The sequence below is a fragment of the Amblyomma americanum genome, chromosome 4 (assembly GCF_052857255.1).
Source record: "Amblyomma americanum isolate KBUSLIRL-KWMA chromosome 4, ASM5285725v1, whole genome shotgun sequence".
NCBI lineage: Eukaryota > Metazoa > Arthropoda > Arachnida > Ixodida > Ixodidae > Amblyomma > Amblyomma americanum.
This window is the reverse complement of record NC_135500.1, coordinates 115,386,414-115,410,062: the sequence shown is the minus strand read 5'-3', so window position 1 is coordinate 115,410,062 and position 23,649 is coordinate 115,386,414. Positions and strand designations below refer to the sequence as shown.

The following is a 23,649-nucleotide window of genomic DNA, read 5'->3' as shown; positions in this document are numbered from 1 at the left end:
ATATTAGAGATTTCTGCATTGTGAAACACCGGTGAATAAGTTGCGAGAATGGTTTTTGTTCGTACATAAGTGTTCCTGATCTGGTGATATGTTACAACCCAAACTTAACACTACTGCTTTGGCTCAGACCATGATCACATGCAGGGGAAGCTGTATTCATTCAATTCTTTACGGAAATATTTATTGCAGGTATAGGCCCGCGCAGCCGACTGGAAATAAAAAAAAGACGCTCCAGATGTGAGATCTGCCATGCACAGCGATGTTTTCACACACATTTCACAGTGCCGCCGGCATACCATCGTAATCCGGCCACTCGTAGTCGCAAATTGCTCTTTATGGAGCACAACGCCGCAGAATGCTGGCAGCGCTTCTGGAGCCCCGGCAGAAAACAGCTCAACAGCCGTGCAGCCGAGGTCGTTTCGCATACGCAAAACACAAGTTTCAGAATGGTGTCGTCGCACTCACGGTTGTTGTCTAACACAGTACACACGAACTACGATCGATATCGGTGATGGCTACGCCGAAGCACAACGACTTGTGCTCGCGATCACTGCAACCACTTCAACGAATGCGAATCGCTGCAGAGCACGAAGTTCATTTCGTCACGTCGCACTCACGGCAGTTCTCAAACTAAGTACACACGCATGCACCCGATCCAGGATCTGCTGTAGCATGCAAAGGTCTAAGTTCATTTCAGCGCTCTTACGTTTCGCCTACGACGCGCGGTATAGCCGGCGCGGATGCAACGGACGCCGGGGCTTCGTTCAAAGTGGCGGTCATTTTGGGCCCGTTCAGTGCTGCCGCAACGCCTCCCGCCAAGCGCGTCCAGGCAGGTTTCAATACCACGTGTCTTCGTGTGTGCGTGTGTGTGTGTGCATGTTGGTGCCCACGCTTGTCAAAGCGCGGCAGCCGGGGAGAGGAGCTCCCCAACTGGGAGGCGAGGAGGTCTGACCGGCGCCGGCCCGGCGGACGCGCATGTCACGTCTGAACATGTCCGAGCGTCGCCGTCTCGTGCGCCTCATCCCGGGCCGTTCCTTCTTGCCCTCGACTCCGAGGGTATAAAGGCAGCTGCCCCGGACGCCAAGAAGAGACTTCGATTTCTTCCGTCGAGTAACGTGGTCGCCCTGACCGGCTGCTCTTTTGCGATGCTAGAATAAACAAGTTGTTCTGTTGGCAGTCGACTCATCCTTTGCCAGGACCTTCGGATGTTTCCAGCTGTGCCCCAGGCCGCCAGGCCAACGCTACCCTTGGGGCTTGCGACCCATTTGCAACAACTGGTTGCCAGCGGTGAGATCCCGACAACGGAGGCCAGCATCGAAGATATGCGGTCGACTGTATGCTGAGCAGCACAACGACCATCCGGGAGCAGTGCAACGAGCCCTGCGTGATGACTGGTTGCCTGCAGTGGAACAACTGCGCTGAATTCTTGGCTGCGAGGTTTGGTGAGTGCGGGACTTTCTTCTTCTGAGTTTTGCCAGGCTTTTGTTAGTGTCAGAAACAGAGCTGGTAATTGTGGTTGTCGTTGCTGCCGGGTTAGTTTGCGGCAAGACAATAGTAGGCAGTAGAGAAAGCAGCATTCGGAGCAGCCATGGATTTGAAGTCGTTGCGCAAACCGAAATTGCTGGAGCTTGCAAGAGAGTTGGGTCTGGATGTCTCAGACAAACTCAGATAACCAGAACTGCTAAGGGCTATTCTTGAGTTGGAGGCTGAGGATGACGAGCTGTCGGAATGCCTTGAGACCACTGAGGAGAGGGTGCAAAAAGAGAAATACGAGCGCGAACGTAAAGAACAAAAAGAGAAAGAGAAAGAAGAGCGCGACCGTCAACACGCTTTGGAAATGAAGCGTCTCGAGGTAGAGATGGAACGCGCTCGTAATGGAAGTCAGGCACACGGTGCAGGAGAACGAGTATCGTTCAAAATGACTGACCTGATGCGGCCGTTTAAGCTTGGAGAGGACATTGGTTTGTTCCTGGTTAACCTGGAGCGAACGTGCGAGAAGCAGGGGTTCTCTCGGGAAACGTGGCCACAGCGCTTGCTCACTTTGTTACCCGGCGAGGCGGCCGACGTAGTCGCTCGCTTGAAGAGGGAGGAGGCAGAGGATTTCGACCAAGTGAAATCGAGTCTGCTAAAAAAGTACAGGCTGTCAGCGGAGGCGTTCCGTCGGAAGTTTCGGGAAAATGAAAAAGGCAGAAGTGAGTCATATACAGAGTTTGCCTACAGGCTTATGTCAAACATGCAGGAGTGGCTCAAAGAAGAGAAAGCGTTTGGTGACCACGAGAATGTTTCGGGCTGGAACAGTTTTATAGTCGGTTACCTGAGAACGTGCGGTACTGGGTCTTGGATAGGCCAGACGTTTGTACAGTGGCTAAAGCCGCCGAGCTAGCCGAGGAGTTTGTGATGCGTCGGGCTCGCGGAGCTAAGGACGGTCAAAAGGGTGAATTTGGCTCCAAGTCTGAGAGGCCGAAGTTCACACCCATGAGAGCAAGGGGGGACACACGTAGTGCGGATGCGAGTGAAAGCAGTCCGACCGAACGTAAGGAGACGGCGGCAGCCGAAGCCGAACGCAGAAAGCGGTTCGAGACGAGGCAAGCGCGCGTGTGTTATACGTGCCAGAAGCCGGGTCACTTTTCGGCGCAGTGTCCAGAAACAAAAACAAAAGTCGTGTTTTTGTCATTATGCAGCACTGACGAGAACATGAAGCTTCTCGAGCCTTACATGCGAGACTTCCTCGTGAACGGGAAAGAGTGCCGAGTGCTTCGTGATTCCGCAGCTACAATGGATGTAGTTCACCCCTCTTACGTAGAACCCGATATGTTCACGGGCGAGTGCGCATGGATCAAGCAAGCCGTAGAAGCTCATAGCGTGTGTCTGCCCGTAGCAAAAGTGCTTATTGAAGGACCTTTCGGAGCAATTGAGACGGAGGCCGCAGTGTCATCTATGCCGCCCCCCCCCCCCCCCAGTACCCGTACCTATTTTCGAACAGGTCCGATCACCTCCTGCGCGAGAAGGGGTTTTTGTTTGGTGAGGCTAGCGTTCAGGCCTTAACCAGATCGAGAGTTCGGGAGCTCGCTGCAAAGGCGGTAGTTGCGGGGCCGACGTTGTCGAACAATGAGAAAGGGTCGGAGGCGCAGCAAGCTGATATTCAGAGCACGTCCGAACTGAATAAAATTGAGCCTGTAGCGTTGAAGGCACCAGGTTCTGGAGAGGAAAGGCCCGACACGGGAAAGTTAGAAGAGCTATCTGCAGATTTGCTCATCGCGCCTACGGCAGATGGACTTAATAGGTTGCTAAAAGTCTGCCGGTCGGCTTTGATAGCCGAGCAAAAAAAGGATGGCAGCCTAGAAAACATGCGCTGCAATGTCAAGGAAGGTATCGCCAAGAAAAATGCTCGTTTTGTGGAAAGAGGTGGGGTCCTGTACCGGAAGTATCTAGACCGCAGGGGAGTGGAGTTCGATCAGCTGATCGTGCCTCAGTGCTACCGTCAGGATCTGTTGCGCTTGTCGCATGGGGGTTCGTGGTCCGGACACCTCGGAGTTAAGAAGACTAAGGACCGTCTCTTGCAAGAGTACTATTGGCCAGGGTGTTTTCGTGACGCAGAACACTTTGTGAGGACATGTGAGACCTGCCAGCGGGTTGGCAAACCAGGGGACAAATCGAGGGCGCCGTTGAAGTTGGTACCTATCATTACGGAGCCTTTTAGACGGCTCGTTATGGATACAGTGGGACCACTGCCGGTAACAGCCACGGGGTACAGACACATTTTGACTGTGATCTGCCCAGCGACAACGTTCCCTGAAGCAGTGCCGCTTAAAGAACTCAGCTCAGTTGAGATAGTCAATGCACTACTGTCGATATTTGCGCGAGTTGGTCTTCCTGCGGAAATCCAGTCAGATCAGGGCACAGTGTTTACTAGCGCTTTGACGACAGCCTTTCTCGAAAGGTGTGGGGTAAAGCTGTTACACAGCTCAGTGTACCACCCACAGTCGAATAACGTTGAGAAGCTCCAATCCGTCATGAAGCGCGTGTTGAGAGCATTGTGTTTTGAACAACAAAGTGATTGGGAGCTGTGTCTGCTTGGGGTGATGTTTGCATTAAGCCTGGACTCCATGTACGCGAAAACTCACGCGAACGCGAAGGCGACGGCGGCGGCGACGGCTGGCGTTCGCTCTGTCGCTTGTGGGCAACCTCCATGCAAGCGAAGGCGGCAGGGGACGCGAACCCGCGACGTGCGCAGCGGATTCCGTGCTTTGCGCACTCAAGCTTAGAAACACGCCCGTAACCTGTTCTCTCTCTTAAAATTTTGTGAGTGTGCCTCATAGTCAGAGCCAAAGGAATATTTCCTCTACGGCAGCGGTGTAGCGGCAGTGGAGATAGCCAAAGGCGTGCTTGCGGAGACGAAGTCACATCACGGCTTCACGGGGGAGGTGTGCTTTCGTTCGGTGCCTGTGCACTCCGGCTTAGTAAAAACACTCCCATAAACTGTCACCGCAACCTGACTGTAATTGAGCAAACTATAATATACCACTGAGAATGCGCGCCGCGAGTGTTTCTGCACAGGTGGAGCGCAGCGGCACGGTGGATCGAGCGCCGGTACCCGCGGCTCGACACGCATCTCTCCCTGCAGTACGCCCGCTCGCGCAGCCCGCTCCAAATGCTGTTAGCCCTCCGCACCCAACAAGTAGATTGTTTTAATTATTTAAATCGTGCGGGTCTGCCTCTCAGCTACAAAACCAAATATTTTCTCGACGGTGGCGATGACCAAGACGACGGGCTGGTTTCGTGAGATGTGCCCGTGAGAAACCGTGGACAAACCGGAAACGGCTTTGGGGGGCTCTGATTGGCCAGTCGCGTGGGGGACTTCCGGGCGACGAGCGAAATTTTCTGTGGGTGCAGATCCGAGCGACACGGCAAGCGACACATGCATTTTGCTTCGCGCGACGGCGTCGCTCGTCGCTTGCCGCCGTCGCCTTCGCGTTCGCGTGAGTTTTCGCGTACATGGAGTCCAGGCTTTAAGGACCGCGCCGCATGCGGCTACGGGGTTTTCGCCAGCTGAGCTGGTGTACGGTCGCTCGCTGCGGTCTCCGCTTCGCATGCTTCGAGATTCGTGGGAAGGCAGGGGCGACGACCCAGTCGTGGTCGAGTACGTGCTCAGGCTCCTCGAACGCTTAAGAAGGGCACAGGAGTTGTCAGGTGAAGCAATGGCAAAGGCCCAGCAGAGGGCCAAGGTTTATTATGATCGGACAGCCAGGGCCCGTCGTTTTGAGGTGGGCGATGAGGTAATGATATTGCGCCCATCGCTAAAAAAACAAACTCGACGTGCAGTGGGAGGGCCCAGCACGGATTGTTCAAAAACTGACGGACGTTAACTACGTGGTGAGTCTGCCAGGAAAACGGAAAGCACAGCAAGTTTACCACTGTAATCTGCTCGAACCCTATAGACAACGGGAAGCAGTGGTGTGTATGATAGTAAACGTTCCCGAAGAGCTTCCGGTCGAGCTTCCAGGACTAGGCTCAGTGACGAACAGGGAAGACACCGATCAGGTCATTAGTGACTTAGTAAAGCACCGCTGTCGCCTGAGCAGAAAACCGAACTACACCAACTCTTACAAGAGTTTCAAGGTCCGTTCTCTGAGAGGCCTGGTAGGACTTCTGTCCTTACTCATGAAATAGAACTTACCTCCCCAGAGCCAGTACGATCCAAGGCGTACCGGGTGTCGCCCCGCCAGCGCGATATTATGGAGGCTGAGGTAAAGAAAATGCTACAGCTCAGTGTTATTGAGGCGGGTGAGAGCGATTATACCTCCCCTTTGATTTTAGTTGAGGTACCGGGCAAAGAACCTCGTCCTTGCGTCGACTACCGCAGGCTTAATTCCATCACTAAGGATCAAATTTATCCGATCCCTAACATCGAGGAGCGCCTTGAGAAAGTTAGTAGCGCTCAGTTTATTTCCACCCTAGATCTTGTCAGGGGTTATTGGCAGGTTCCACTTACAGAAGAGGCTAGTAGGTATGCGGCGTTCATTTCACCAATGGGAATATTCCGTCCTAAAGTTTTGAGTTGGTTTGAAGAACGCACCATACTGCTTTTCAAGCCTCATGGACAAAGTGTTGCGGGGACAGGAAGAATTCGCTTTACCGTATTTAGACGACGTAGCGATATTCTCCGCATCCTGGTCTGAGCATATGGCACACTTGCGGGCAGTGCTAACCCGCCTGCGCGAAGCGGGCTTGACAGTCAAGGCTCCCAAGTGCCAATTAGCACACGCCGAGGTTGTCTACCTCGGTCACGTGATTGGACAGGGTCGTCGCCGCCCCTCTGAAATAAAGGTGGCCGCTGTGCGAGACTTCCCGCAACCGCGCACGAAGACCGATATTCGGTCGTTCTTAGGTGTCGCCGGCTACTATCAGAGGTACATCCCCAGGTACTCCGATATCGGGCTCCCCTGACGGATGCTCTAAGAAAAACAGAGCCCCAAACAGTCGTCTGGGACGAGACAAAGGAAAGAGCTTTTAGCGCCCTAAAGAGCGCCCTAACAAGCCAGCCTGTGCTACGATCGCCAGACTACACAAAAGGGTTCGTTGTTCAGTGCGATGCTAGTGAGCGAGGCATGGGCGTTGTACTGTGCCAACGGGAAAATGGAGAAGTGGAACACCCCGTCCTGTATGCTAGTCGTAAGCTGACCTGTCGTGAGCAGGCGTACAGCGCCACCGAGAAAGAGTGTGCGTGTCTCGTGTGGGCCGTTCAGAAATTGTCATGCTACCTAGCCGGCTCGAGGTTTATCATTGAGACGGATCACTGCCCTCTCCAATGGCTGCAGACCATCTCACCCAAAAATGGCCGCCTCCTGCGCTGGAGCCTCGCTTTGCAACAATATTCCTTTGAGGTGCGTTACAAAAAGGGGAGTCTCAACGGTAACGCCGATGGCTTAAGTCGAGGCCCCTAACGTAGGAATCCGCCTCAAAGTTGTTTGCTACTGATGTTTTCTTCCTGAGGCAGGATTTTTAACATATTGCTTTTGTTTAGTGTTTCAAAGTGATGACGTGCTTTCTAGTGCAATTTTCCCATTTGTGGACGCGTTCTGAGTGCTGCTTGACTACTGTAAGGAACTAGGCAGTAGTATAAAAGGGGAAAGAGCCTGGCAGAGCTTAGTGAGGGTTGTCTCGTGCTTGCTGACTGAGCGGTTACGTTTCAGCGTAGTTCTAACGCTTGCTGGGAACGAGAACAAAAATGGCAACTCTCCCGAAGTCACTTTGCAGTGTCCTGTGTGAACCTGAACCTGAGAACGAGGCCTTCTCTGTGCGCTGCGCTCAAGCAACGCCGAGGGACGACCGATTTCGATTACGAGCATCATCGAGCGACATCCCTCCGGTCAGCGGATGCAGTCCCCTGACCATCGGGATCTCCTTCTCCCGGCGGGGCGGTCTGTTACGTTTCGCCTACGACGCGCGGTATAGCCGGCGCGGATGCAACGGACGCCGGGGCTTCGTTCAAAGTGGCGGCCATTTTGGGCCCGTTCAGTGCTGCCGCAGCGCCTCCCGCCAAGCGCGTCCAGGCAGGTTTCAATGCCACGTGTCTTCGTGTGTGCGTGTGTGTGTGTGCATGTTGGTGCCCACGCTTATCAAAGCGCGGCAGCCGGGGAGAGGAGCTCCCCAACTGGGAGGCGAGGAGGTCTGACCGGCGCCGGCCCGGCGGACGCGTCACGTCTCAACATGTCCGTGCGTCGCCGTCTCGTGCGCCTCATCCCAGGCCGTTCCTTCTTGCCCTCGACTCCGAGGGTATAAAGGCAGCTGCCCCGGACGCCAAGAAGAGACTTCGATTTCTTCCGTCGAGTAACGTGGTCGTTCTGACCGGCTGCTCTTTTGCGATGCTAGAATAAACAAGTTGTTCTGTTGGCAGTCGACTCATCCTTTGCCAGGACTTTCGGATGTTTCCAGCTGTGCGCCAGGCCAACGCTACCCTTAGGGCTTGCGACCCATTTGCAACAGCACTCAGAAAACAAGGCTTGCACAGTAAGCTTTTCAAACGTAATTATACTTGCAGGCAATATCACTGACTGACACAAAAGCACTTGTTCCGACAGCATTCACTGTCACTACACTGACACTAATCACTGCGCTGTGAAGCTTGCTGTATGCACAGGAAATTCACCCTGGGGAGTTGCTTGTCGCTGCTGTTCGTGAATACCGTCGCGCGAATAAACAAACACCTGAAACTATCACAAACGGCTCCAAATAAACACATCCCGAAAACCGGCACCGTTACGTCTGGCGTAGACAGATTAGGTTTGCCGCTCGGTCCACTCGGTGTACGCGACGACAAAACAACGTGGGGGAAACTGCCGCTTGCCGCTGTTGCACAAGATGAAGCTCGAAGTCACTGTCAATACTCGTAATAGTCACATGCGGCCAATATTATGTGTTTCTCGGCACAGCTGCCACCTACTAGGCCTGGTTCCTCACTCTGTTTTGCGGGCGGCCATCTTGCTGAGGAGGCGTGGCCTGACACCGCTGTGCTGGCACGTCACGGGACAGCAGCCAATAGAGTGATGCGACCATCCGCTCGTGCGGACCCCTGTCCTTCCGTCTTCCAGTCTATCAGACTACATACTATTACCACTCCTTTTCCCGTCAAACCTTTCCTGTATCCAGCAATTAACCGCCTGTCTTGGCCACTCCTCCGTAGTGGGTATGTGCCAGCAATGTCTGTGGCCTGCCTTCCTTCCTTCCCTCAGGTGGATGCGTTCATGCGCTTCATTGTTCGGCCCTTGCGCAGCCCTTGCGCACTGTCGCCACGACGCGTGCGCCTGCGGAAAAAAAGTGATCGTACAGCGCCCTTAAGGCTCGATATGAAATAGCGTTGGGCGCGCGCATACCTTAAAGCACGCTATCCCTCATGCCTATCTGATTTTAATATATTAAATTGCTGGGCTAGTTTGTTCATAAAGCACAGGTTTTTGTGAGTACGGTGTAGTGTGTGTGCCTTTTTGTCTTATCCTGCGTCAGTTTCGCTGGTTTCACCATATGTGAGTAATTTATACTGGCACTACATCCGCAGCGTCACAATGTTGCCATTGCGCTCATCGCAGGTGCGTTCGCAAGTATGTCTCGGGGCGGCAGGCCGCGACTTTTCTTGCTCCGAGGCGGTCAAGAGTGTGTCACGTGTTTTCGGAACTGATCGCAATGTCGTCGCCCGAGTCTTGCACTCCGACTTCTCCGAATAGTTGGGGTCATGAAGGAAGGAATCAATGCAGGAGAGGCTGTTACGCCTCATTTTTTGAAGCCGGATGCAAATGCTGCCCCCGCTACAACGCCAATAATTGGTAACGATCTAAAGAAATATTTCTATATTATTGGCTCGCTTGCAGACTTGTACGCGATATGAGCACTCGTTGGCTTTCATTACTCACAAATCACCGACTTAATAAGTATTTTCAAAACAGCTCATTTGAACTTCAATTGAAGCTCGGGAAGTTATCTACAATGGTCCACTTTGCTAAGTAGTTGTCATTCAAGTTGCGAGCCAAGTTTGAACATTTTGCTACCATCCAATATAATTTCTTGTAAGCAAATCTATCCTGGTAAGAAGATAAAGATGCGTTTTGAAGTAAATGAACTTGAATTAACCCTCGCCCCCTCGCGTTAACTCAGAATAAGAAAAGGGGAGTGGATTGAGTGGTGTTAGGAAATGAAGGTGAGATGAATACTTATTCACTGCGCTCTTTGTCACCCTACCCAAAATCATGCTTTAATTAAAGTGCAGGTAGAGTTGTCGTTTGTAGGAGCAGCAGTATAGGGAAAATTCACCCGAGCCACAATGACCCCATGTTGGTGTACATGGGGCACAGTGAAAAGCAGATTGGTGTGTTTGCCGCTGAAGCTGCGCGCTGTACCACAAAATGGCGCCCCTGAAGTCACATGAATATTTCCCAAGGATGAGCCGTCATAATTAGTTTGCAAGAAAGCATCCAGTGAAATGAAGTTTTCATTCGATTCTTCAAACAAAGGAAAACAGAGGTTCTTACAGACTACTTCACCTGTTTGGTTGCCGTGCGTTTCCGATGGGCGTTTCTGATGACCAGAGAAAGGGCAGTGCTAAAATGAAAGGGTCTCAATTATTCGGTGTCTGCCAACACATCGCTCTCTACTCTGATCTCTTTTCAGAGGGTGAAAACACTAAGTCTGCTCCAGTTCCGGCCTTCCCCTGCGTCACATGCGGCGACCTGTTCTCCGCACAAGAGCTTCTGGAGAAGCATCGGCAGAGCGACCACTCGCAGAAGCCGGAAGGGAGGTACAGCTGTAGATACTGCCCCTATACCAGCGATTACAAGTAAGCCAAGTTGTGCTTTGCTGCCGTTGTTTAGACACGGTAAAAAAAAATCTTCAGAGAATATTTACTATGGTGAAATCGCTGCGCCATCAGGGATTTCTACTACGTAGAAGACGACGACGAGTTGGTTGTGCCACGGGACGGAGCGCTTTGTTTCCTCGATTTTCATTCCGATTTCTTCAAGACCTCTCAAAATTCGTGATTTCTTTTTTTTCTCATATTCCTCTCTATATATTTATAATATGCTTGAGATAAACCTCGATGAGTTTTTCCTGTTTGGATCTGCACCAAACCCTGGCCAATCCCCTACCATGGGTATGCGCCATTGGTTTTGAGGCAACAACAACCCTCGAGATGGGGCGGCGGCGAACACAAACGGAACAGACAACGGACGATTCTGCTCAGCGTTGGTACCCATCGAATTAGTGCCTAGGTACTAAAAGGGCGCCCTGGACGGGACACAGAAGCGTAGGAAGGCACTTCACGCGGAGAAGGCGGCGCGCCTGCATGGGGTAACTTCCTTTTCTTGTGTGCCCCGCCGAGTTCGAACAGTTTATTCACGTGTGTTTTTGAACCTTCGGCGGTTCAGTGCTCTATCTCAGTCGCGTCAGCCAATATAGAATATAGAATATTACTGAGAAAGTGGAAGTGCCCAGTTAACACCGCTGATTGCGTTTATTCTGTGACGCCGTCAATTAGAGCACAGCTTTAGAACGTGTAAGATACCAGGTCGGGCGCAATCTTTGCATGAACACTTTTTTATTCATTTCCTTTTTGTTCAGAATTTAACGACGGAAGCCATTTCTCATTTTGCTCTGGAGGTTTTGTAGCCTGTCAGGTCGCATTCTGAAATCCAAGGCAAAATTTCTGCTTAAGCCTCTGAAAACAAGCCAATTTCGCTTCTTTATTTGAAAAAGCAATTGCCGCATCCCGCAAATAGTTTAATATTCGTCGTCGTGATGTGTCTTACCTTGTATTCAGGGTTCATTATGACGGACTTTGCAGCAAAAAGCGCCGTATAAAAAACCTTTCAGTTCCGCCACTAGACAAAAGGCCAGGAGTTGGTGCGCTGTATCGTTGAGGGTTTGGAAATGCACCACCGTGAGTAGTGATTCTGCTGGTTATTCTATGCTCAGCATGATAAACCGTTTGGCATTCTTTACCGGCATTATTCATTTGCAGCCCAGAATAAACGTATTTGGAGACTATCAATACTTTGTTTTTACTACATGAAACGGAGCAGAGTCATGCAGTTGCATTCGGGGAAGAAAGCTCAATTATTTATGCTTAATTCTTTATAGGTGTAATGCTAAGAGACCGGAACAGGAAGAGAGGGTGAGGTAAAGAAAAATGGCTGTGGCTTAGCTCTGGTTCAGATCAGTTCCGTTTATTACCTTCAAAGTCCCCCGGAGGTTAAACCTCGAGTGACGCGAGAGCTACATTTGGCCGAGTGGAACTCGAATCGCAAAGTCAGTCTTTCGCCGCTCCGTTTCAATGGGGGTACCTTCTTCATCTCCGTCCCTTGACGTGGATTCACTCTCCCCCTCTCCACTCCCTTCGCCTCGGTTTCACCGGAGCGCCGCGCCGCCAGCAGCGGCAGCTGCTCTGCACCACGCGACCAACCACGTGACCAGCCACGGCGCCTCCAGGGAGCTCAAGGGGTGCCACGCTGAAGGCTCGGAAGTGCTAGCGTAGAGTAGGTCTTGCTAAAAAAGGCGGGTTAATGACATCCTAGTCGAAATCAAGAGGAAGAAATTGGCTTGTGCAGGGCATGTGATGTGAAGGCAAGATAACCGCTGGTCCTTAAGTGTAACGGAGTGGATTCGAAGAGAGGGCAAGCGTAGCAGGGGCGGCAGAAGATTATGTGGGCGGACGGGATTAGGAAGTTTGCAGGCATAGGGCGGGCACAACACGCAAAGGACAGGGTTAATTGGAGAGATGGGGGACAGCCGTTTGACCGGCAATGGGTGCAGTCAGCCCGATGATGGATAGCCGCAGGTTGTTTATGTATTGTGCATGAAATATTCCTGTTTTTCTGATAATCGCCGTGAACTATGCCTGTGAAAATATGTCCTCTCCCCTCATCTTTTCAATTGCTTTCACATAGATGCAACGTCAACAGACACCAGCGGAACCACACGGGCGAGCGGCCCTTCGTGTGCAAGGAATGTGGAAAGGCTTTCGTACAGCGGCAGCACCTCATCAACCACCTGCTGATCCATTCAAAGCAAAGGCCTCACGAGTGCACCGACTGCGGACAGCGCTTCAAACTCCCCTCTGAAATGGCGCGTCACCGCAAAGTGCAGCACTCTTCCGGCGGCAGGCTTGCGTCACTCCTGTGTCGCTTCTGTGGAAAAGGTTTCTTAGACCTCGCCGGCCTCAAACTGCACTTACTGACCCACACGGGAGAGAAGCCCCATGCCTGCTCGCATTGTGGGCGGAGGTTCACGACGCGCAGCAATACCAGAAGACATGAGAGAGTTGTTCATAGCCGCCAGTACGCGCTGCACTGCCCGCACTGCGGTAAGGGCCTTGGGGACATGGATCATCTGAGAACCCACGTGCGCAGACACCACTCTTCCGCTGAGAAAGAGGAACCGCAGTTCAGCGAGGACTGAGCGAGCTCTATTATGCGCCCACACGCGAGGGAAGGGGTGCGTGCTTCTGTCGTAATGCCGACATGAACGATAGATAAAACGCACAGTGAATTGTGAACCGAAGCAAGTTAAGCTCGTGCGACAGAGAGGATAGATAGAGGACGGCCAAGAGGCATGACAAAGCCTAACGGAGTTGAAAACCTTTGGAAGAGCCTAGTTACTATCGTGGGCATATGTCTGTTTTGACAAAAACCTTTGGTCGGCGTCCGCCTTTTTTTCTGTTGAAATGAGTCACTACCCGACCAGACGAGATTTCGTCAGACCTTAGATTTCAAAGTAGCAGACCACCCCTCCAAGTTGCGACCTGTGCCACTCTGCGTGGGGGCGCCACTTGACAAAGCACTTCTGGCTTCGAGAAGCTATCTAGTACACTATAGTGAAGGGCACACTGTGCCGGTCTCGACAGCAGAAGTACTTTGCCAGGCGGCGCCCCCCCGCAGACTGTCAGGTGTCGGAACTTGAATGACGGAGTGTGTTACTTTTATCCGAGATGGCCCGGGAAAACGTCCCATCTCAGCAAAGTTGGTCCAGAAAGTTTTCAATAAAAAAAAAACTCACGTGAATAGCATCTAGAGAAACACAAAAACACTAAAAGAGAAAAAAAAATCATAATGGTTGCCTTGGGTGGAGCCGTCTATATATGGTTAGTACTTTCCCAGCGAAAGGAAAAAAGAAGCAGGGATTTTTCTTCACTGTAAATCCTCAGACAATAATGTGTTGATAAGTTTGGATTCGTCCCTCTTGTGTAATTGAGTTTTTCAGGATAACGCCGCAGAAGTCAGCGTGGTATTCGCAGATGATTTGGCCATCCAAAATTGCCGACTGACGCTGCTCTGTTCGCACTCGTCCTGTTGATGTTCTTCTGCTCGGCTATCGATGCTTGGCGCCGCTTTCAGCGTTCTCTAAAACGGCGCAGATCTGAAAGAACTCGAAATAAAGAATGTAAATAAGCGGCGGGGTAACTTTTCGCCGCCAACTGGAAAGCTCACTGCTTTTTTTCCCTCCCGCATGTCATCGGAAAGTTTCTATCACATGCTACATTGGCTTCATTTCACTGCGGTTTTATTTCTCTCTCGCCTCAGCACAAAACCTATACGTGGCAGTCACTGGCTGTTGAATGTACTTTCAGTTCATTTGCACCTGCAAGCCGTATTCCACAATTCAACTTAGATGCGACAAGTTCGCCATATCGCTTAGTTTAATTTCCTAAATATGAACATTTGCAGCTTGCCGTTACCAGCACTTGCTGAACTGCATTACAGCTCCTAAAAGGATCCTGTTTAGCCCAAAACTTATCTCGAATTGACTGGCCGGCATGTGCGCAAGTTGAGTATATATACAGGATGTTTAAGCGAAGGTAAAGCGCAGTTTTTAAAAATCTCCTGAGATATTGAAGAGCCTTCTGCAGTGTTGTGTTCGCGGACATCTTAAAACGCGCAAAACTTGCTAAATGGTGAGGTTCTTAAGTGGGCTGTGGCGCGGTTGTTCGAAGTATCGCAGTTTTGAACTTCACTGAAAAATACAAGAGGCTCTGATTATCTTTCCAAAGTTTAGAGTGCCCATGCTATCAATATTGGGATCCGACAGCGACCGTCATATTGAAATTTTGACGAGACGTCTCAATGACATGCAGGCCGCAGAGTCGTCTGCAATGCGGGCTGCGGTTTCAGTGGACATGCCTCCTTTCGTCTACGATCGAGCTTGCAGTCACACCTCGATGCAGATATTCCTGCTGACGACCGGAATAGCTGCGCTTGTCGCAGCCTTATGCTTTTTAGAAAAACCGAAACGATGGGCTAAATTTTATATAATCATACATGAACACTTGCAAGTGATGAGCCTCTCGAAATATTATTCGGTGCCGTTAGGCCGACTTCTCCCTTCAAGAGTAAGCCTAGCAAGTCCGCAGATTCGTGTGTGCGATTTAGGCGAATGAAGAGAGTGAATTCACAAGTTTCAGCTAATGAAAATGACCATCTCGTGTAGTTCTGTCAACAGCGACCTAAATAGAACACTACTTATGGCGGAGGAAGCGCATACATTAAGCAGGAAGTACTGCAGTGATTCGGTGTGATGGGAAAACCTACAGGATGCTAGGAGCAGCTGTTGGCGCCGCCTGTGGGTAAGAAACTTGAGTGTTTTATTAAATGCAAGAATGCTAGTGCATAGAGCCGTTTAAAATAGAGTATCTTTCACATCGGAGAAAGAAGATGCAGTCTGCGAGAAGCACTGGTCCTTAGCGGTGTCAACAAAACCGTCCATCAAGCTTCATTTTCCAGGCAGGTGATCGCGTCGTCGGCGCTTCATGCAGCGTTATTGTAATGTTTAGACAAATAAAAGTACAACCTGTGCGCATGAGCATATTTCAGATAATGAGAGCTTATCTTGAGTTATATGCAGTAAAAACAAGTAGTACATGACTGCTTGTATATGCAGTTATGTAAAGAATAGCAAAGCGTTGCATGGGCGTAGTCGTAGTAACCGGTGCATTCCTGGCGGAATTTTGATCCCAACTGCGAGTGCTCAACGGTGTACCAGTTTCTTGACGTATTCATTTATTTAATACTGAAATTCGCATGAAATTGTATCAGGGTCAGGGTTTTTGATAGAGGTAACTAACAAATTGCTAGTTCTACCTCGCGAACAAGCTGCTAATAAAGGAGCAATAGTGTTCTGATAAAGCCTCACAAGGTGGTGAAATGCAGCGGATTGTGGGAATATGTATATGAGAACGAGCTCTACAGAATGCAGGGTAACAATTCACAAACGAGGATTCATATATTTCGCTTGTACTGCTCAATTGAGTGTCATCAGACATCCTTCCCAGATTCACCTTTGCACTCAATGACAGTGCTCGTCGAGTCTGTCATGTTGGGAGTTCACAATGCTTTGCACGCTTCGTACGATATCGAACTGAGCCGGTTCTATATCGTTGGGCTTTGTGTTTTTGAAATTCATACTTCCCACTAGAAATTTCATCCACATAAGAGACAGTTTCTTGGCATGTTCATTTATTTTAACTTTACAAATTTTATGAACAGCCGAATTTTACCATTTCCAACGAAAGAACAGAAAAACCAAGTTCGAAAATCTTTCGCACGTACTCCCTTCTTGAATAATTCCCAAGCGGGAAACAGCGGCATACAACAAGAAACGTAGTATAGGACTTACAATTGCATATGAATGAAAAACGTTTGGTTCCAAAGCGCCTATTGTGGATTAAATTTTGAACAATTAATGCTTCCGAGCTGAGCAACCATCATTTTGTTGCCACAAAGTGGAACCAGTGGTTTCACATAAGAGCCTGTACGTGAAATGAGTGCGGAACGTGCTTAAATTCTATCGATGCGAGCGCGAGAATGCCCCCGAATGAGCGTGAACGAGGGAGAAGGAGGGCGAGATGCTCCCGTATTGATCAGCCCAGCGACGCCTGCAACACGTGAGAATACTTCGCTCTTGTCCCTGGGAGCATCAAAAGTAGCACGACCTGGCGGATGACGCACGCAAATGAGGCCACCCATTAGCACGACACGCCGGTCATAGTCTAGCAAAGCCGCCATGGTTTGAAATAGACCAATGCGTTCTGCTGTGGTTTTAACAACAGAAACATCAATCAGTTGTCATGGCTCCTATCCCACTGGAGCGCCGCCAGTTTTTACGCAGCTCGGCCTGCTTAAGGCCCTAAGGTATGCGCGGTAGGTAAGCAGCGACATCCAGGTTGCTTTCATCGGTAGCGCTCGGCTTGCCTGCTGTGGACGAGCTTGAATAGCAATGTTCAGGTGGCCGCCTGCAGGGTGCTGTTGTAGGCTGCTGTTGTACATATGTACATATGTAGGCGAAGACGTACATGTACATATGTTCCTTGAACATATGTACATGGAAGCCATGCTAGCGATGGCCTTGTTCTACACCTGCTTAAGTAAACTGGTCTAAAGATACTAGGAAGGTGTTCTCCAGTGGCTTGTCGTACTCTATTGCAAATTGGCTTGGATCTTCTAAGCAGCGATCACTGCTCTTATTTATTTTTAATATTTATTTAAGCATACTGTAAGGCTAATTAAGCTCTTGCATGAGTGGGCAAAATAAAGGGACAGTTACACAAAAGAATAGCATATCCACTATAACATAAACAAGATACAAAACATGCGCACTGCAGTAGGATAGACCATAGCAAGTAGGTTGGTAACAAATATGCAGTGCGTTAAGAGACCATCGACTGTGAAAGAACATGCGCATTGCCATACACGTTCATTTCGATGCATCTAAAACACTGGAAAGAAGAACGAAGAAACCTCGTAGAGATACAATCAGGTGAACACGATGGTCAAAAGGCACAAGTAAGAAAAAAATACTAAATTGAATACTCGCGGTGAATAACTCGAGACATCGTTGGAGTGTTTTTTTTAGCATAATTTTTGTTTTTCAAAGAGTGACTCTACGTTTTCCAAAAAGATATCAAGAGAGACGTTATCCATGAATTCGTGAGGCAGATTATTCCATTCTTGAATGGCTAACGGAAAAAAATGAGAATTTATATGTGCTGCATTGCGCTGGGATGCGTCTGATGCACGGTTTAATCGCTTTTAACGATGAAAAGGGAGCTTGATGTACTGATTTTTATCGATTCTTATACCATCCTTGTAAAAAATAAAAATAAATTTCATGGAAGCTGCGCGTCGCCGACAAGCAAGGGTAGGGATGCGCGCTTTACCTCGCAGGGAAGATACGCTGTCATGGCGTGAGTAGCAGGAATAAAAAAACCGAAGGGCCTTATTTTGAATTTTTTCTAGTTGTTCGCTGAGGTATAACTGATGAGAGCTCCAAATGATGGTGCCGTACTCAATAATGGGCCTTATGAGTATGTTATAGGCTGTTAGCTTTACATGAGGAGGAGCGGTCTACAGTTTTCTACAGAGAAAGCCGAGCTGTTTGAATGCTTTTGCACGCGTGTTGGTTATACGTGTGTTCCAAACTTAGCTTATCGGTAGATGTAACGCCTAAATATTTCACCGTATCCACCCTCATTATGTTAGATCCTTATGAATTGTAAAGATATACAAGAGACACTTTTTTATGGGTAAATGAGATGGAAGACGTTTTGTTGATGTTAATTTCTATTCCCCATGTTTCGCACCACGTGGCAATGTTATTTACAGAAGAATTTTATTTTAACTCGTCGTCCGGTGTACGTATCGTAGTATACAGAATGCAGTCGTCAGCCAAGAGTCTCAGCGCTATTCGAGGTTCCGCGCTGGCATGGATATCTTTTATATATATTAGGAAAAGGATCGGTCCCAAGACGGATTCCTGTGGGACCCCGGAGAAAAGGTTCAGTCGTTCGGATTGTGCATTATTCATTTCATCATATTGCGTGCGACCTGTGAGGGAACATTTTATCCAGGTTATCACTTTGGAGTTAATGCCAATAGTACGGAGCTTGTCGATTAATATAGAATGTAGAACACGATCAAATGCTTTCCTAAAGTCAATCAGAATGGCATCTACTTGAAGCTGGGAATCGATCACAAGTGCAAAATCATTTGTTATTTGTAGTAGCTGAATGATTGTGGACAGTCCTTTTTTGAAGCCATGTTGTCTGCTGAAAATAAGTTATTTTTTTTGAAATTCGTTGTGATGGATTATTGATTATATGCTCCATTAGCTTGCAGCGCAGCTTGTTAATGACATTGGTCTATAAATATCTACGCATAGTCTGCTGCAGCTTTTGTGAATTGGGTAAACCTTTGCACATAGCCAGTTTGACAGAAGAGCGCCTGTTTCCAGGGAAAGTGTAAAAATTGTGTGCAAAAACGAGGCCAATTGTTCAACGTATCGCTTCCGAAATGCATTTGAGATGTTGTGTAGACCAGGACACTTTTTGACGACAATCTTCAAAAGCAAGTTCAGTATACCTGTCTCGGAATTCAGGATATCCGGCATTAGTGATTGTGGCTCACTTACGGTAGCGCTTGTATTAGGCTCACGAATAAATGCAGACTGAAAATATTAATTTAAAGAATTTGCGAATATATGGGGGTCTGTAGCTGCCACACCGTCTATTTCCATTTGTGATACACGGGGCTCAGGGCTCTATAAATACCGCCAGAAGTTTCCTAGATCGCGAGTAATAAAATGAGATAAAGTTGTTGAAGAGAACGTTTCCCGCGCGGTCTTAATTTCCAATTATAGTTTACTCGCCAGTTCGCTTATCTGAAAGCTATTTCCTTTTCTTCGGCGCATTCAATGTATAGTCTCCATTTCAGATGAACGATGTTACGTGTAATCAACGGGGTTTTCCTTTTTGTTCGTTTTATCCTTGTAGGTACAAACCTTCTTTCGCACCCTGTTATCACTGCTTTTACTTGATGCCTTAGGTTATTTACAGTTCGGGAATCTGCAGAAGAAAAACTGTCGAGCATTGTTTCTACATGATCTATATTGCCTACATCATCTGTCCTGCTGTAGTCTTTCATAGCGACGAAAGTGTTACTGTCATTACGGTCAGCATGGCGTCGCAGGTGAAAGTGAGAAAAAAAAATTATGGTCCGAAATCCCGTTTTACACACTAATTTCAGGACAGCAAAAACTAGACACAAAGGCTAGATCTAGTACGGAAAAAGCTTTTCCTTGGACAAGCGTTGTCTTATTCACTACTTGAGATAGCGAAAAACTAAACATTACATTTAAAAGCTTTTCGCAGTTTTTTATTTTGTTCCTTTCGATTCCTAAGTTTGCCCAGTCAATACCTGGAGAATTGAAATCGCTTGTGACGATGAATTTTGCGCGAGCGTTAAATTTGCAATGAAGGAAGTCGTGCACCTGAAGAGGATAATCAAATGGTGCATTCGGACTTCTGTGTATACCGACCCCTAGTACCTAGTTGCTCTGAATGTTGACAGTGCACCAGACACTTTCTTGGTTTGGTATGCCGCATTCTCTATGCAAAAGGAGGTCCTGTTTTATTGCAATGGCTACACCGCCTCTTCGCTCATCGCGGTCTGAGCAGATCAAGGTTTCGTAAATGGCAACTATTTCTGAGTCGTGTATATCGGAATGTAGCCAGATTCCTGTTATTACAACTACATCCGGCGAGTACAGCAACAACAGTTCTTCAATTTTTTCGGTTTTGTTAACGATCCTTCCAGCACTGAAACAGCAGAATAAATGGTGCTGAAGCCTGTGGTCAGTCGATGCTACCGGCGGCACTTTTATCTGGTGCACGCTCGGCATACTTTAACAGCGCTCGCTGGTTTTCGCTTTTATCCCACATGTACAAGTCGTCGTTAATCTTCAGTTTAGTAAAGATAATAGCCACCCTATCACCGTTGTCTCGATTCGTCTTGGACGATTGTGATAGCTTCTTGTGTACTTCATGAACAGGTACGGAATAGTCCTCGGCGATTGACCAGTCGCTATCTTTCAGTCTGAATCAGTTTTGAAGGATTTTTATTTTTTCCGAGAACTCGTGTAATTTGAGTACGACAGACCGTGCACATTCTGCGTTAATTTTTCCCAGCCGGTGGATACGCTCGCTAGATCTAACATCAACGGCTAGAGTGCCTTTGAATACGTCATTCTTGACCCGTTTTCAATGTTCCTCGGTATTTTCGCCTTCGTGTTCTTCTATGTCAAAAGTGGTAATATTGTTCCCGCGACTTCTGTTTTCAAAATCATCAAGTTTGCTGTTCATTCTTCTAACTGCTTGCGCATAACACTCGAGGCTTCCTCGCATTTTTGTACATTTTCATTGTCCAGCTGAAGGGTGGCAAGACTATTTTCTCTTTCTGTAAGATGGTCTTGCACACTTTGCAGACCTGTTTCTAAGAGATTCTTGGAAGCCTTTATGGATGTGACAGTATGAAGAATTTGTTCTATTTTATCGGCATCATGACCAGGGTTTTCCTCAACGTTGCCACTGAGTTTTAACAGCAAATAACGCGCTACGATTCTGTCACGCCTTCACAACCAAGGCCAGAGCTCGGCAGCAAAGCCAGACGAACGCAACTGCTTCTTAGAGAATCATGACAACGTCGTTTTTCACCAACCTGTACGAAGCAAAGCACGAAGTTTAGCATCATGCTCCGGGCGATGCTCCCAAGCCCACTGGAAGGCGCCGAGGAATGGACCGGGATATTATAGTGCTCAGATGATGTCACTGGGGTCGCTGTAGAGCCGAAGGAACGCTCCGATGTGTACGTCACATAGCAGTTCTCCACGTGTGGTAGCCATATCAGGTGCAGCGCGTCTGTTGGAAAATCAGGCACGTGCTACAGCGGTATTGCTCATGTCCCCCTGCAGGCATAACCGTCGATCGGTGAAGGATTGTCGCCGCGGTGTTTCCGAGCAGTCCCCGCAATAACTGTGCGAAGCAAAACACGAAGTTCAACATCGTGCTTCAGTTGATGCTGCCAAGCCCACTATGATGGACATTGATGATGGCTTATGATGGCTATTGGAGGATGCATTCCATGAAAAAATACAGTACCTGAACTGCTCTGTCGCTTTACAGGAATTTATTTCGGCTTATCGGATGAGTTGGTCTCCAGCGACTATTATCCACTTGTTTTCAGACGTCGAAAACTGGAAAAGACCTAGCAGGCCCACATCCATTTCCTGGAATTGCCTCTTGATTGGTGAAATTAGTGTAGAAGTCTTCCAGGCTATTTCATTTGTGCCTTCTGTTGGTGGCAGTTTCCGTAGGCTCCACCCATTGTGAGAATGAGAGCAGGAGGGAAGGAAGAAATAGGTGCCGTAGTGGAGGGCTCCGGAATAATTTCGACCACCTGGGGATCTTTAATGTGCGCTGACATCGCCCAACACACGGGCGTCTTAGCCTTTCTCCTCCATTGAAGCGCAGCCGCCGCGGTCAGGTTAATAATTAAAATTTGTTTTTCGGGGAAAAAAAATGGCGCAGTATCTGTCTCATATATCGTTGGACACCTGAACCGCGCCTTAAGAGAAGGGATAAAGGAGGGAGTGAAGGAAGGAATGGAGAAAGGTGCCGTAGTGGAGGGCTCCGGAATAATTTCGACCACCTGGGGATCTTTAACGTGCACTGATATCGCACAACACACAGGCGCCTTAGCGTTTTTCGACCTCGGGTACTCCGGATCAGTAGCCGAGCGCACTATCCACTGATCCACCGCGGCGGTAAATCCTTCGTCCTTTTTTCCAGTACAGAACAAAGTTCTTAGATTATATAAGCATTGGTAATCTCAAGTCAGAGTAAGTCCATTTTGTGATGTAATTCTCTGAGAGTTGATAATGACAACAGTGAATCCGCGCATGAAACAGAAAACATCCATGGGCTAGTTACCTTCCGGCTAATCACGAATTATCGTGCGTTAGCATGGTTAGCCCCGGTTTTACATGTTTATCTCGCCTTTCTGTGGAGTCATGTGTGTTCATGTAAATTTTTATGTTAATCAGTAGAATTGGTCATCCTGTATGATCGTGATGTATGAGTGGTATGGGAGTCCTCATACCACTCCTGGTGCAGTGCTGCAGTGGTTAAGCAATGTGCCACTGAACTTCGATGGCAGGTGCTACCATCGGTGGGGCTTGCGAAACGCAAGTTTCTCTTCCCGAGCAAACTCTTCCGACCAGTCAATAATTGAACTGCCACCTGCCACGGTGTTGTACACCTGACATTTTGTACACACACCGATGGGCAAGTCAGCAACCTGCCACAAGAGCAGGGACCGCACAGCAAACTGGCAGTGTGTTTTCGGCTCAGTGGAAGCCTCAGTGCTTGCGGTCTAGAACTACGTACATTCCGAAAATCCGCGTTTCTTTTTCCCATGTTCCCTGGTAGGTGTGGTATACAGACACAAGTGCGCTCACCAACCCGGAGCTTTCGTTTGTCCACTGGGGCCAGCTAGCTTGATTCGAGAGATTAGACCTGGGTCAGCCGCGAAAAACGTAAAAAAAAATGGTGGCTCCAATATAGACCTCCTGCATGTTTGTAAACAAACGAGGTGGCGCTGCAGTCGCTAGCGGGCTCGTGGTAGGCAAAAGGCCAGGGAGTGTCGTTGCGGAGAGGCGTTGAGCGCGGGTTTTCAAGGCTTGTAGGCGCGTTTTCAGTTTCTGCGAACCACAGCAATGGTTGTTGTTTACAGCTTAGTAATTTCTTGAAGTACACCAGCTCGCGTTGGCCACGTGCGGCGGATTCAGAAAAATAGTTCGCCACTGTGTATTCTATATATGGTTAGTAGTAAACAGAAAGCGTTTCTGGCGTGGATTTCTACGCTAGGCATTGAATAAAATAGGAAGTTTTTGACACTCTGCTGTAGCCAGAATAATTTTACTTCGGGACAGTAGTGAGAGGATGTGCTGGCGTTCTTTCGGCGGAGCAGACGTGCGCTCACCGTCTGCTGGCACACGTAGGTGTCGTGCTGTGCGAAAAGTGGGGACAGCGTCGTGTCCCCATTCTCCTCTAGCTGTCCCGCTTAAGCGCTGTTTTTATCCTCAGGATCACGCACCAGCCAGGCTGACTTCTCCCCTCGTTAAACTGGTCGATTTGGTGAAAATTTTTGATTTCAGGAAATATTTTCTTTCTTAGCCCTGGGGTGTTTTGTTTCGTCACGAAAAATTATAGCTTAATGTTCAGTAGAAATTTATAAAGTACGCTTTCGAGATGCGTGGTCGTCGAAAATTGTGAGGTAA

The 23,649-nt window shown here is 48.7% G+C and overlaps 1 protein-coding gene across 1 annotated transcript in view; it reads left to right on the top strand.

Annotated features, from left to right (window-relative positions):
• LOC144129778 (histone-lysine N-methyltransferase PRDM9-like) overlaps positions 1 to 13,153 on the top strand; it is a 65,469-nt gene extending 52,316 nt beyond the window's left edge. Inside the window, exons 7-8 of the mRNA XM_077663852.1 lie at positions 10,162 to 10,327; positions 12,435 to 13,153. Coding sequence (XP_077519978.1) covers positions 10,162 to 10,327; positions 12,435 to 12,945 — 677 coding nt within the window. The 3' untranslated portion in view covers positions 12,946 to 13,153. The remainder of the gene's footprint in view (positions 1 to 10,161; positions 10,328 to 12,434) is intronic.
• Positions 13,154 to 23,649: the final 10,496 nt, after the last annotated feature.